Raw genomic sequence first — 15,065 nt, forward strand, 5'->3', positions numbered from 1 at the left:
TAAACATAATATTTTTTATATTGGATAGTTTGTCAGCTAGCAGTGGCTATCTGGCCTCCATGAACTACATGAGCCTAGAGACAGTAGACTCATCTGGTCTTTAGAATCTCAACCAATCAAGGGCGGAATCGTCAGTGTCATCGTCTGCAACAATAACTGGTCTCCTCAGCCTCGTCTGTCTGCTGTGCTGCTGAAATCTGATAGGCCCGTTGCAGAGGACAGGTCACATTTGAAAGCTGATAGGCTGGTGGAAAAGGGTCATATCTGTTTGCGTGCCCTTGATATTTAGTGATGACATAAAAAGGATGCTATATAGGGAATGGTGTGTGTTTGATAGATGTTTTGTTTTAAGAATAGAACTGAAAGCGTCCCTGTCCACTGTGCATTGTTGATTTAATGGAATGTTTTGACTTACTGTGCAACCACAAACAGACAAACAGACAGGCCTAAATATAGACAACAGTGACCCTTCCTGTACCCTCCCTCTCCTCTGTGCATCAGTCCATCCCTCGCTCCTCTCTGCGCACCTGAGCCTAAAAACAAACAACAATCGTCCCCTCCCTTCCTCTCCTCCATCAATCCTCTCCTTTCTCCCCTCTCCATCTCTGTCCATATGAGACTACTGCTGGTATTCAGCTAAATCAATCAGTCTTTACAGGTGTCCTTTCCTACCTCCCTCCCCTCTCCATCTCTGTCCATATGAGACTACTGCTGGTATTCAGCTAAATCAATCAGTCTTTACAGGTGTCCTTTCCTACCTCCCTCCCCTCTCCATCTCTGTCCATATGAGACTACTGCTGGTATTCAGTTAAATCAATCAGTCTTTACAGGTGTCCTTTCCTCCCTCCCTCCCCTCACCGTCTCCACTGTTTATCTGGGCAGTCAAACAGGTTGTTTAATAGATTTTCATCCTATTCAGGCAAACATGTTCTCTCACTGTACCACTCGTCCCCATTGTGTCCTTTGAAGAGACTATTAGCCTCTGTTGATTCTTTCTGGCCACTGAGCAGTGTTCTCATAAGCTGCTCAGATTAGAATCACAAACACTACCATTATTTGTTGTTATCCCCCCAGACATAAGTCTGTTGGAATGGATGTCATCATTAGATCTGTCAGCTTTCAAAGTCATTTAGGTCATTTAAGTAGTTTTGTAAGAAATGTTTTGATGTCAGTCAACTCTCAAGAGACAGGCAGCACTGTATTTCCTGTAGCTGTTCTGTTGGTCTGATGTTTGGTGTTCTGATGTCACCCTCCCTTCCCAGATCTTCAAGGAGCAGCTCAACACCCGCATCGTGCTGGTTGCCATGGAGACGTGGGCGGCTGACAACCGGTTCAACATCGACGACGACCCCATGATGACCTTGAGGGAGTTCATGAAGTACAGACGAGACTTCATCAAGGAGAAGTGTGACTCTGTGCATCTTTTCTCGTAAGCCTGTCTGTCTCTGTTTGGGCTGGGGGAGAGGGGGTGGTATGGATTCTGTCTGTCTCTGTTTGGGCTGGGGGAGAGGGGATGGTATGGGTTCTGTCTGTCTCTGTTTGGGCTGGGGGAGAGGGGGTGGTATGGGTTCTGTCTGTCTGTCTCTGTGGGGTGGGGGAGAGGGGGTGGTATGGGGTCTGTCTGTCTGTCTGTCTGTCTCTGTTTGGGCTGGGGGAGAGGGGGTGGTATGGGGTCTGTCTGTCTGTCTCTGTGGGGTGGGGGAGAGGGGGTGGTATGGGGTTTGTCTGTCTGTCTCTGTGGGGTGGGGGAGAGGGGATGTATGGGTTCTGTCTGTCTCTGTTTGGGGTGGGGGAGAGGGGGTGGTATGGGTTCTGTCTGTCTCTGTTTGGGGTGGGGGAGAGGGGGTGGAATGGGTTCTGTCTGTCTCTGTTTGGGGTGGAGGAGAGGGGGTGGTATGGGTTCTGTCTGTCTCTGAGTGTGTGTGTGGGGGGGGGGGGGAGATGCATTTTAGTCACTTCAAACCATGCTTCCTGTCAGACTGATTTGTAGTAGACTGTCATAGCCCCAAATGAAAAAGTTAACATTGGCTGTTGGTGACATCCTTATTTGACGGGACAAAAAAGTCTGGGAACCCCAGTTTAGAGATTGAATTACTTCCTCTCTTTTTACCAGAGGGAACCGGTTCCATAGCAGCTGGGGAGGAGCTTCCTATATGGGAGGAGTCTGTTCTCTAACTAAAGGAGGAGGAGTCAATGAGGTAAGCCCCGCTTCAGGATGAAAATGGACCACGATCACCATCTCTTTTAGGCACAAATTTAAGAACTTATTCTCTCTCTCTGTTTTCTCTCTTTATTTATTTTCTCCTCCCTTCCTCTGTCAGTATGGCAAGACAGATGAGATGGCCATAACCCTGGCCCAGTCTCTGGGACAAAACATTGGCATATTTTCTGACAAGAAGAGGATCCTCAACGGTATACACACACACACACACACACACACACACACACACACACACACACACACACACACACACACTGGCCACACACACACTGGCCACACACACACTGGCCACACACACACACACACACACACACACACACACACACACACACACACACACACACACACACACACACACACACACACACACACACACACACACACAGGCCACACACACACTGGCCACACACACACTGGCCACACACACACTGGCCACACACACACTGGCCACACACACACACACACAGGCCACACACACACTGGCCACACACACACTGGCCACACAGAGACGTGTGTATGTTGTGTGTTCCACAGGCGAGTGCAAGTGTGATGACCGTTGGTCTGGCTGCATCATGGATGATGTTGGGTAAGTTTCCTCTAAAGTACTTTGTTTCCCAAACAACCCGTCGCACACTGCCATGGCAACAGACCCCATCTCCCGCGGCAATGCCGACATTCCAAACGTGTATTCCCTCTGTGCATCTCTGTGTCGCTGTGATGTCATAGTGTGTTAGTCTCTTAGAGAAGAGGGTTGTCACTATCTGACCATGTTAGAAAGGATGGAAGTACTGCACTTTTAACCACTAACCCTAACTCACCATAACCTTACCCCTAACTCTCAGCCTTAAACCTAACCCTCAACCTTAAACATAACCCTAACTCTGAACCTAACCTTAACTCCGACTAAGAACTAATATCTCATATACGTGTTCATCACTTCTGATGATAATGCCACCTTTGTTCATCTTAGACTGGCCAGAAAGTGACTACCCAGAAAAATAGTCAGTCTGACTTAGTTGGACATTGAGACAGGGAAGATCATCTGAATTAGGACAAATAATACATTCACAGTGATTATCTTGTTAGTGTTGACTGGGTTAACAATGTCTGGAGCATTAGAAAATACTTTAGACTGTTCATGAAATATTCCACTAGATGGCAGTAGAGGCTGTTGTTTACTCCAGACATCAGTAACTTCAGGCACTGGACTGTTTGGCCAGGGATTCATATTAGTAATACTATCTGTGAGTGATTGGTCATGTCCTGAACTGCTACGTAGAGTTTCACCAATCACATTCTATATTCTGAATAATATGTTATACCTCTCTTGGTTAACTGTGGAGCTCTTGTACTGTCCTTGTCAGCCAAATGTTTACCGTTCATTGTGTGTTTCTGTGTGGACACGCTTGCTGCTTTGCAGCTTGTGTGTGTGAGTGTATCTATATGGATGCAACTGTGTGTGAGCGCTGTGTGTGTTAGTATGGAGGATGTGTGTCTTTACCCCTCTTCTTTAATACCTCTTGCGTTTCCCCTCAATCCCAAATGGGACAGCAGGTGAGCAGAAGCTTGGCTGGAACGCTGCTCGTGCAGTTTGAACCAATCGGCTGCCTGGAAGGGTTGTCAGTCATCTCAACCTTTCCCATTCCATCCAATAGCATTACGGCCTCTGTGGCTCGACGTCCCGCCGTAGCTTCGTCTTCTTCAGAGGATGATGATGATGATGATGATGCAGTGTAAAGAAATACAGCTCTGTGGTCTGAGCTCAGCTGTATTTATTTATCTTCATTATGTACATATATTTTTCAGATTTATTTTCATATATTTTTTCAGTTTTGGGCTGATGTCACTCGCTGAGCACTTTTGGAGCAATGGATTGTTCTACTGTTATACTCATAGGGGGGATCCCTTTTCCCCCTTAAAGCTTTGACAATGAGCCCTACCCATCATGTCTTGTCCATCTAACCGATTGATACAGTCTGCAATGTCATTCCCGTACGAGACCAATATGATTTATCTCCATTAATACTGTACTCAACAGCACGGACCCCTTTTAGGATTATATCTTTGATATTGTTATCTGACTTTAGCAACCTCTCCGTGGGGTCAGCATGTCAAAGGTCAGAAGTTATTATTTGTCCTTTCCCCAGCACATGGCTCTTACCCAGACTCCCTCTCTCTAAGCAGAGGTCAATGGTATTTCAGACACTCGTATTCAATGAGCAAGTATCAGTCACCTTTTATTTTCTCTTCTCAGCGCCTGCATGTCTGTTCCTGTTAACTAATACTGACAGTCTACTGTGTGGTGGTTCTCTCCATCAAAAGGGTTGGGGTTCTATCTGGGTTCCTTAAATAATGTGTGTTCTATCTCGTGTGTGTGTGTGTGTGTGTGTGTGTGTGTGTGTGTGTGCGTGTGTGTGTGTGTGTGTGCGTGCGTGCGTGCACAATTGGGTTGTTAGCCAGCCTGGGGGTGCCATAATGCACTGGATGAATGAGAGACTTGTGTTTGTATCACACTGGGTTCCTCTGTGTCAGGTTCTTCATTACTGAGGGTTTTACTATGTTGAGGCTATGTTGGGGCCACCGCCCACAAATGGGAAATGTTCTTTATCAGTCATCATACACTATCCTCTCTTCATTTAGAGTGTTTAGCGAGAGAGAAGAAGAGACCGAGAGAAACAGAAAGAATTAAGCGAGGGTTGATGTATGTCTATATTGCCAGTGATTCATTGGAGGTCTCTCTCTCTCTCTCTCTGTTATTGTGAGCCTTTGTTTGATTCCTAATCAGTATGACTCTCACTACTATTGTAAGTGCTACAATAACCCAAACTCAACTCAGCCCTTTGACTTCCACTATTTCCTTTCTCCGGGAAAGCTCCTGTTGGGCCCAGGATTTGCTGCATTGTGTTTACAGCACTAGCTCCCATTAGCCACTCACTAGCATTACTACTCAAAGCGGATACATATTTGCTGTATCATTTAGCAACAGTGCTATGGCGAGACAGGACAATAGCATCTGAGGCTAAGCCCTGATTGCAGGAATGCAGAGCAGCAAGGGGCCGACTAACAACAGAAAGACCCCTGATTGAGTGTAAATTGCTTACTGTAAAACCAGGTGCTATTGATTACTTCAGGGCAAAGGTGGTCTGCAGAAATGTATTCATTTCAAGTCAATCAATTTCTGCAACAAAAGACACCTTTGTCCTTAAGCTATCAATGGGACCTGATTTCTGCCACCACTCATCACAGATTGTGCGTAGGTTATGATTCACAACCAGAAGCAACAACAAGGACAATAACAACAACAATAATGTGACAAATCTTATTTCCTCTACACACCATCAGTCAATATTAATCTTGTATGCCAATGCCATACCGCTACTCTCCCTATTCTCTGACCCGGACTCTGACTGTGGTCATCAACAGATAAAAGGTGTGTGTGTGTGTGTGTGTGTGTGTGTGTGTGTGTGTGTGTGTGTGTGTGTGTGTGTGTGTGTGTGTGTGTGTGTGTTATTCTATAGATGGTGGGCTGTAAGGGATTGGATTGAACTGAAATGGAACCAACTATTAGAATCATTCAGAAATGTTAGTCAGTCTTGTTCAACACGTCTTGTGGTGAATGCTTCTTTCCTGTTCATATAGGGTCATTTGTAAGTATATACCACACTACTGGCCTTCTCTCCGTAAGGACAACGCTAAAGCAACACAAGAGTGGCACAGTGTGTCTCAGAGGGATGTGTGTTGTTGTTGATGTGCTGCAGTTGTTTCCACTGTAACTGCGTGACTCTGTGGTTGTGTTGAACAGCTTCTACCTGCCCAAGAGGTTCTCCAACTGCAATGTGGAGGAGTACCACACCTTCCTCAACAGTGGTGGTGGAGCCTGTCTCTTCAACAAACCCATAAAGGTACACACACACACACACACACACACACACACACACACACACACACACCCCTGGAGGGGGATAATGAAGAAAATAACTTCAAAGCTTATAAAGCGCTTTTCTTAAATTTCACCCAAAGCACTTAGATAAACCTAACCTCTCTCCTCTCTCCTCTCTTTCACTCTCCCCCCTCACTCTCTGTGACTCCAGCTGGTTGACCCTCCAGAGTGTGGGAATGGTTTGGTGGAGCCAGGGGAGGAGTGTGACTGTGGTAGCCCAGCGGTGAGTAGCTGAGAGTGGACAGACATTGGCCCTAGACACCTCTGGTCCTGGAGAATCTACAGGGAACCTTGATTCATATGCGTTTGTTTATATGTGTTTGTGTTCCTTCACTAGGAGTGCGAGAGGGAGGGAGAGAAGTGCTGTCAGAAGTGTACACTCACACAAGGCTCAAAGTGTAGCGACGGACTCTGCTGTAACAACTGTCAGGTACAGGACACTATGCATTTTCACAACACGCATATATGCATATTCAATCAATCAAATGTATTTATAAAGCCCTTTTTACATCAGCAAATGTCATGAAGTGTTATACAGAAACCCAGCCTAAAACCCCAAACAGCAAGCAATGCAGGTGTAGAAGAACGGTAGCTTGGAAAAACTCCCTAGAAAGGCAGGAACCTAGAGAGGAACCAGGCTCTGAGGGGGTGCCAGTCCTCTTCTGGCTGTGCCAGGTGGAGAGGAACAAGGTTCTGAGGGGGTGCCAGTCCTCTTCTGGCTGTGCCAGGTGGAGAGGAACCAGGCTCTGAGGGAGTGCCAGTCCTCTTCTGGCTGTGCCGGGTGGAGAGGAACCAGGCTCTGAGGGGTGCCAGTCCTCTTCTGGCTGTGCCGGGTGGAGAGGAACCAGGCTCTGAGGGAGTGCCAGTCCTCTTCTGGCTGTGCCAGGTGGAGAGGAACCAGGCTCTGAGGGGGTGCCAGTCCTCTTCTGGCTGTGCCGGGTGGAGAGGAACCAGGCTCTGAGGGAGTGCCAGTCCTCTTCTGGCTGTGCCAGGTGGAGAGGAACCAGGCTCTGAGGGAGTGCCAGTCTTCTTCTGGCTGTGCCAGGTGGAAAGGAACCAGGCTCTGAGGGAGTGCCAGTCCTCTTCTGGCTGTGCCAGGTGGAGAGGAACCAGGCTCTGAGGGAGTGCCAGTCCTCGTCTGGCTGTGCCAGGTGGAGAGGAACCAGGCTCTGAGGGGGTGACAGGTGGAGATTATAAGAGTGCATGGCCATTAAGACCAGATTGTTCTTCAAGATGTTTAAACTTTCATAGATGACCAGCAGGGTCAAATAATAATTACAGTGGTTGTAGTCTGTGCATCAGGTCAGTACTTCAGGAGTAAATGTCATACACCTGCTGACATGCTTTGACCTGTGTTGTGTGTGGGCAGATGGAGTTTATGGGCGTGGTGTGTAGGGAGGCAGTGAATGACTGTGATATTCCAGAGAACTGCACTGGTAACTCCAGCCAGTGTCCCCCGAACGTGCACAAGATGGACGGCTACTCATGTGAAAAGGAACAGGTAAGAGATATCAAGAATAATCAGAGTGGACCAGTTAGTTGGTGTGTACAGGTGTGTGTTTGTGTTTGACGTGTACCATTCCTCTGTGTCCAGGGGCGTTGCTTCAATGGGAGGTGCAAGACCAAAGACAGACAGTGCAAGTATCTGTGGGGAGAGAGTGAGTAACAAAACTGTTTTTGATTCAATCACTGATGAAAACGTTTTTATGTCGACCTCAATGACACTCAATGCAGGGTTATTTATGTAGGTTGTGACATCATCCCTGTTCATTGTTTGATTTTTCAGAGGCGACCGCTGCTGATAAGTTCTGTTATGAGAAGTTGAATATCGAGGGGACAGAGAAGGGGAACTGTGGGAAGGACAAAGACACATGGGTCCAATGCAACAAGCAGTAAGGACACTTGTTTGTGTCACAGTTCTGTTGTGATGGAATACAATGACATGCCATCACACTGTACTTTTATCCTTGAACATAACATGTGTCCAGCAAAGTTTAGGTAACTAATGGAACCTGAACTTAGAGAGAAGGTTCATCACTACTTCCTGTGTGTTTCAGAGACGTGCATTGTGGGTACCTGCTATGTTCCAACATATCGCCGGCCCCCCGACTAGGAGAGTTGCAGGGGGGACTGACGTCCTTCTCTGTTGCACAGCACAGTGCCTCGCTGGACTGCAGGTACACACACACACACACACACACACACACACACACACACACACACACACACACACACACACACACACACACACACACACACACACACACACACACACACACACACACCCCCCACTCAGCCCAGTGTGACTCGGTCAGAGGTCATCAGACTCTGATTCATTCAGCGCGTTATGGTTCTCCTTGGGTTGCTAAGGAATTACAGTCCATTCATAGACATTTACACACGCTGATTGATAAAGCGACCTCCTTATATTTACGTCACTAAACACAATTACTATTTAGCGGAACAAAATTCCTATTATGTGGACCCATTTATCTATAATTGTACTGTAATTATCATGAACACACAACACCACCAACCCACATAGGCACCTTTAGTCAGACTCTCTGGGGATGCAATTTGTCTCAACTGATGATTTATTTATTTATTTAATAGTTCAAAGACACATACAGTGGGGCAAAAAAGTATTTAGTCAGCCACCAATTGTGCAAGTTCTCCCACTTAAAAAGATGAGAGAGAGGCCTGTAATTTTCATCATAGGTACACTTCAACTATGACAGACAAAATGAGGAAAAAAATCCAGAAAATCACATTGTAGGATTTTTAATGAATTTATTTGCATATTATGGTGGAAAATAAGTATTTGGTCAATAACAAAAGTTTATCTCAATACTTTGTTATATACCCTTTGTTGGCAATGACAGAGGTCAAAAGTCTTCACAAGGTTTTCACACACTGTTGCTGGTATTTTGGCCCATTCCTTCATGCAGATCTCCTCTAGAGCAGTGATGTTTTGGGGCTGTTGCTGGGCAACACAGACTTTCAACTCCCTCCAAAGATTTTCTATGGGGTTGAGATCTGGAGACTGGCTAGGCCACTCCAGGACCTTGAAATGCTTCTTACGAAGCCACTCCTTTGTTGCCCGGGCGGTGTGTTTGGGATCATTGTCATGCTGAAAGACCCAGCCACGTTTCATCTTCAATACCCTTGCTGATGGTAGGCTTTGTTACTTTGGTCCCAGCTCTCTGCAGGTCATTCACTAGGTCCCCCCGTGTGGTTCTGGGATTTTTGCTCCACGTTCTTGTGATAATTTTATCAGTGGTTTTGTATGTCTTCCATTTCCTAATAATTGCTCCCACAGTTGATTTCTTCAAACCAAGCTGCTTACCTATTGCAGATTCAGTCTTCCCAGCCTGGTGTAGGTCTACAATTTTGTTTCTGGTGTCCTTTGACAGCTCTTTGGTCTTGGCCATAGTGGAGTTTGGAGTGTGACTGTTTGAGGTTGTGGACAGGTGTCTTTTATACTGATAACAAGTTCAAAACAGGTGCCATTAATACAGGTAACGAACGAGTGGAGGACAGAGGACAGGTTTGTGAGAGCCAGAAATCTTGCTTGTTTGTAGGTGACCAAATACTTATTTTCCACCATAATTTGCAAATAAATTAATTAAAAATCCTACAAAAAAATGTTTTCTCATTTTGTCTGTCATAGTTGAAGTGTACCTATGATGAAAATTACAGGCCTCTCTCTCATCTTTTTAAGTGGGAGAACTTGCACAATTGGTGGCTGGCTAAATACTTTTTTGCCCCACTAAATATATATAGCCAAGAACAAGCAGTCCATGCATTAAAAACCTAGCAACGATAACACGATAAAGTCTTAGCTTATTTAATAATAGGACATAAGAAATGCCACAAATTTAAAGAAACATAGTTAAGGGATTCAATTGTTTCTGGTAAAATAATGAAAGATTAGAAAGAAGAAACAGTATTTGATATATGGTCCATTGTGGATGATGCAGGCCTCCAGAGCACATACAGAATAATGCCTCTAGCTCTCTCTCTGACGATGCAGGCCTCCAGAGCACATACAGAATAATGCCTCTAGCTCTCTCTCTGACGATGCAGGCCTCCAGAGCACATACAGAATAATGCCTCTAGCTCTCTCTCTCTGATAATGCAGGCCTCCAGAGCACATACAGAATAATGCCTCTAGCTCTCTCTCTCTGATCATGCAGGCCTCCAGAGCACATACAGAATAATGCCTCTAGCTCTCTCTCTCTGACAATGCAGGCCTCCAGAGCACATACAGAATAATGCCTCTAGCTCTCTCTCTCTGACGATGCAGGCCTCCAGAGCACATACAGAATAATGCCTCTAGCTCTCTCTCTCTGATAATGCAGGCCTCCATAGCATATTCAGAATAACGTCTCTAGCTCTCTCTTTGTGAATTCAATTCTATATTTGATTTATGTCCCTGTGTAACTTCTACATGAATGGATCCTCTGTAACTGTGCTGTGTTGTGTGCTGTATGTCAGTGGGGGTCATGTGATGATAGACGGGGACAGTGACCTGGGCTATGTGGAGGATGGGACAGCCTGTGGGACAGAGAGGGTCTGCTTCAACCACAAGTGTCTGCCCCTTCAGGAGTTCAACTTCAGCACCTGCCCTGGAACCACCGAGAAGACCATCTGTTCTGGACACGGGGTACGGATACACACACACAAATGCACAAACACACACATGCATGCACACCCACTTTCTCTCTCTCTCTCCAACCTTTCAGCTCCTAATCCATATTTTTTGATGCGTGTGCCTGCATGCTTGTGTATGTGTGTGTTGCAGATTTGTAGTAACGAGCTGAAGTGTGTGTGCCACTTGGGTTGGACTGGAGACGATTGTAACTCCACGTCTCCTCTCAGTTACCTGGTGGTTGGACCCACCGCCTCTGTATCAGGTACAAATAACTCCACACGTCTCCCTATCTCTCTCTAACTCTTTCCCTCTCCCCCTATTTATATAAGCCCTGCTTATAAATATCTCTCTGCCTCTCTGTCTCTGTCTCTGTCTCTGTCTCGCTCTTTCCCTCACACTCTCTCTCCCTATCTCTCTCTAACTCTTTCCCTCTCCCCCTATTTATATAAGCCCTGCTTATAAATATCTCTCTCTCTCTCTCTGTCTCTCTGTCTCTCTGACTCTCTCTCACTCTTTCCCTCACACTCTCTCTCCCTCTCTCTTTCTAACTCTCTCTCACTGTCTAACTCTCTCACTAACTCTTTCTAACTCTCTCTCTCACTCTCTAACTCTCCCACTCTCTCTCTCTCTCTCTAACTCTCTCTCTCTAACTCTCTCTCTGTAACTCTCCTACTCTCTCTCTCTAACTCTCTCTCTCTAACTCTCCTACTCTCTCTCTCTAACTCTCTCTCTCTAACTCTCCTACTCTCTCTCTCTAACTCTCCTACTCTCTCTCTCTCTCTAACTCTCTCTCTAACTCGCTCACTCTCTCTCTCTAACTCTCTCTCTAACTCTCCTACTCTCTCTCTCTCTAACTCTCTCTAACTCTCTCTCTCTAACTCTCCTACTCTCTCTCTCTAACTCTCTCTCTCTAACTCTCCCTCTCTAACTCTCCTACTCTCTCTCTCTCTCTAACTCTCTCTCTCTCTAACTCGCTCACTCTCTCTCTCTAACTCTCTCACTCTAACTCTCTCTCTCTCTCTCTAACTCTCTCTCTCTAACTCTCCTACTCTCTCTCTCTAACTCTCTCTCTCTAACTCTCCTACTCTCTCTCTCTAACTCTCCTACTCTCTCTCTCTCTCTAACTCTCTCTCTAACTCGCTCACTCTCTCTCTCTAACTCTCTCTCTAACTCTCCTACTCTCTCTCTCTCTAACTCTCTCTAACTCTCTCTCTCTAACTCTCCTACTCTCTCTCTCTAACTCTCTCTCTCTAACTCTCCCTCTCTAACTCTCCTACTCTCTCTCTCTCTCTAACTCTCTCTCTCTCTAACTCGCTCACTCTCTCTCTCTAACTCTCTCACTCTAACTCTCTCTCTCTCTCTCTAACTCTCTAACTCTCTCACTCTAACTCCTTCCCTATCCCCCTATTTACACAAAGACTCTGTGAGAGGTTTTGGTTCGACATACGTATTTAAGCCTTTATTTTCATCATAAATCATTGGTTCATTCATTGTTTAGTTATTCTGCATATAATCATTATTTTTGGCCTTTACGTTTGCATTAGTATCTGTTAAAAAAACAACAACCAGGCACATCTTTCTTTTTGTTTGTTGTTTATTTTCACACACATTCTTTGTCGACAGGCTCATGTCATTGATGGAGTGACGCTGAGGTCAGATCTGAGTTCCTCTTCATTGTGTTTGCCCCTTCTGTGATGTCACTTCCTCCTCTTTCTCCTCCTCTCACCCCATCCCAGTCTCCCCAGCCTGTAGTCAGTCATGTTTTTGAATCCTTCTACGTTTCCCCTCAAAAACATACACATCAATGTTTAATCTGTTTCCTCCCCTGTCTTTCCTTTCAGATCTCTTCCCTCTGAGTGTGCTGTGTTTTAGTGTACTATTGAAGTTGATCACTTCAAAGTGTGTTTCTCCTACAGATTCATCTGGAAACAACTATAATACAGTTTGTTTATAAAGTGTCTTCCCCCCCCCCCCTCCTCTCTCAGGTATCACCAGTACTAACATCATCATCGGGGCCATCGCTGGCTCCATTCTGTTCCTGGCTCTCATCCTGGCCATCACCGCCTGGGGATACAAGTGAGTACAGCTGGACCTCAGCTCTAGACCTGGGATAGCTGACTAGGAACTGGCTTGGGATCCTGTCATTGGTCAGTGTGTCTGACGTGACTGTCCTTCTTCACTAACAGGAGCTACAGACAGCGGTGCTACGTTGAGTCAGAGGTTCACAGAAGATTCTGCAGGTTTGTCTTTCTTATTCGTTCCCATTTACATTTTTGTCATTTAGCAGCGCGACAATTCCACATTTTCTATAACGGTCATTAGTTGTTGATCTATTTATGTGTTGGTCAATTTGTTGATGTGTTTGTGAAATCTATGTCATGACAGTGTTCAGATGTCTAATGTTTGTTGGCGTTTCTCAGGCAAATGCCTCCGGGTGACTATGTGAAGAAACCCGGGGATGCAGACTCGTTCTACAGTGACCTGGCCCCTGGGGTCAGCACCAACTCAGGCTGTAGCTCCAAGAAGAGGTCTGGCTGTCTGTCTAACCTGCAGATGTACACGCTCTCTTTCCCCCCCTCCATCGCCTCCATCTCACAAAACATCTCTCTGTTTGCATTCAGGTGTGACACCATCTCACTGCCATCGTAAACGTGTGTGTGTGTGTGTGTGTGTATATGTGTGTGTGTGTGTGTGTGTGTGTGTGTGCGTGTGTGCGTGTGTGTGTGTGTGTGTGTGTGTGTGTGTGTGCGTGTGTGTCTCTCTGTGTTGAGGGGGTTTCTTATTTTGTGTGTGTCGAGGGTATCGTGTCTTGTTCGCAATATGTGTAGTTGGTTGTGTTGGTTGCAATATGCCTCTTTCTGCACATTCTTCTCATCATGTCATGGTATCACTCTCTGTCATCATGCTATCGTTCACAGTCGTCATGGTGTGGTAGTCTGTTCTCATGGAATGTACCATCAGTCTCCTTCCTCTCCTCCTCCTACCCTGAGCTCTCTGTCTCTACTGTAGACAAAGGAAAATAATATTCTAATAATATATTAATATGCAGTCGTGTGTGCATACATTTTACGTATGGGTGGTCCCAGAAATCAAACCCACTAAACAGATGTTGTAAATCTGGGCTCCCAAGTGATGCAGCGGTTTAAGGCACTGCATCTCAGTGCTTGAGGCGTCACTACAGACACCCTGGTTTGATTCCAGGCTGTATCACAACCGACCGTGATTGGGAGTCCCATACGGTGGCGCACAACTGGCCCAGCGTCGTCCGTGTTTGGTCGGTGTAGGCCGTCATTATAAATAAGAATTTGTTCTGAACTGACTTGCCTAGTTAAATAAAGGCTAAATAAAAAAATAAAAAGTCTGGGGATCAGGTTGTCAGTAATGATGATCGTGATGATAATGGTTATCACTGTTTCACAAGGAAATCTAACTCTGTGTGTGAAGGTCTAACGGTCTGTCCCACTCGTGGAGCGAGCGAATCCCTGACGCCAAACACATCTCTGACATTTGTGAGAACGGACGACCCAGGAGCAACTCATGGCAAGGTATACACACACACACACACACACAGAGAGAGAGAGTTATATGTCCCTGTGCTAACCATGTGTTACTGTGTCCTTCCTCTGTAGGAAATCTGAGTGGAAATCGCAAGAAGTCGAAAGGGAAGAAGTTCCGTCCTCGCTCCAACTCTACAGAGTAAGTCACCATGTTCCTGGATGGGCTTCCACATGGCACAGGGATTGTATTTACACCCATCCAGTCACTATAGATATCAGCTCAAATAGCAGCAAGCCAAGAGGTTCTGTATGGTGAAACAGACTTATACAAGTTGTGGGGTATTTCACAAGAACTTTATAAGAAAGGGAATTAATGAGTTACATTGACTACTACCAGATTTTGTTACCTCAGAGACGCCATGGTTCTAGAATGTTGTACTGCACTGTTCTATAAAGAAAAATGGCATTGTAGAGTGCATGTGGGACTTAATGGCAGTCACTATGGCCATGCTTGAACAGACAAATGCTATTTGTTTTTATCTAAGGGTTAGTGTTACGGGTGAGGGTAAATGTAAAGGTTAAATGTTAAGGTCAGGGCTATTGCTTATAAAGATGACATCTGTGAAACCATACTTCTGTCCTTTCTAGCATGGCCACTCAAAAACAACCCTAACTGCACATGCTCCCCGTGAATGAACACAATTAACGCCTTGTTGACCTTTCAGCCTTGTTGACCTTTCAGCCTTGTTGATC

The 15,065-nt window shown here is 45.7% G+C and overlaps 1 protein-coding gene across 5 annotated transcripts in view; it reads left to right on the forward strand.

The window, feature by feature from the left end:
• The window catches only part of LOC110508266 (disintegrin and metalloproteinase domain-containing protein 22), an 89,768-nt gene that overhangs the window by 69,690 nt on the left and 5,013 nt on the right, over nt 1-15,065 (forward strand). For 2 of the 5 annotated variants that reach the window (XM_036967182.2, XM_090223411.1), the window contains exons 11-28: nt 1,263-1,429; nt 2,114-2,198; nt 2,322-2,412; nt 2,756-2,807; nt 6,024-6,123; nt 6,313-6,384; nt 6,499-6,591; nt 7,531-7,662; nt 7,756-7,819; nt 7,948-8,053; nt 8,219-8,338; nt 10,659-10,827; nt 10,966-11,077; nt 12,801-12,891; nt 13,002-13,055; nt 13,236-13,436; nt 14,260-14,360; nt 14,445-14,511. In XM_036967182.2, coding sequence (XP_036823077.2) covers nt 1,263-1,429; nt 2,114-2,198; nt 2,322-2,412; nt 2,756-2,807; nt 6,024-6,123; nt 6,313-6,384; nt 6,499-6,591; nt 7,531-7,662; nt 7,756-7,819; nt 7,948-8,053; nt 8,219-8,338; nt 10,659-10,827; nt 10,966-11,077; nt 12,801-12,891; nt 13,002-13,055; nt 13,236-13,436; nt 14,260-14,360; nt 14,445-14,511 — 1,877 coding nt within the window. Of the gene's footprint in view, nt 1-1,262; nt 1,430-2,113; nt 2,199-2,321; nt 2,413-2,755; nt 2,808-6,023; nt 6,124-6,312; nt 6,385-6,498; nt 6,592-7,530; nt 7,663-7,755; nt 7,820-7,947; nt 8,054-8,218; nt 8,339-10,658; nt 10,828-10,965; nt 11,078-12,438; nt 12,468-12,800; nt 12,892-13,001; nt 13,056-13,235; nt 13,437-14,259; nt 14,361-14,444; nt 14,512-15,065 lie in introns of all 5 variants that reach the window. The other 3 variants (XR_016492416.1, XR_016492417.1, XM_036967187.2) reach the window with 3 other exon arrangements.

The sequence above is a fragment of the Oncorhynchus mykiss genome, chromosome 3 (genome assembly GCF_057628025.1).
Source record: "Oncorhynchus mykiss isolate SJ-2025 chromosome 3, ASM5762802v1, whole genome shotgun sequence".
Taxonomy (NCBI): Eukaryota; Metazoa; Chordata; class Actinopteri; order Salmoniformes; family Salmonidae; genus Oncorhynchus; species Oncorhynchus mykiss.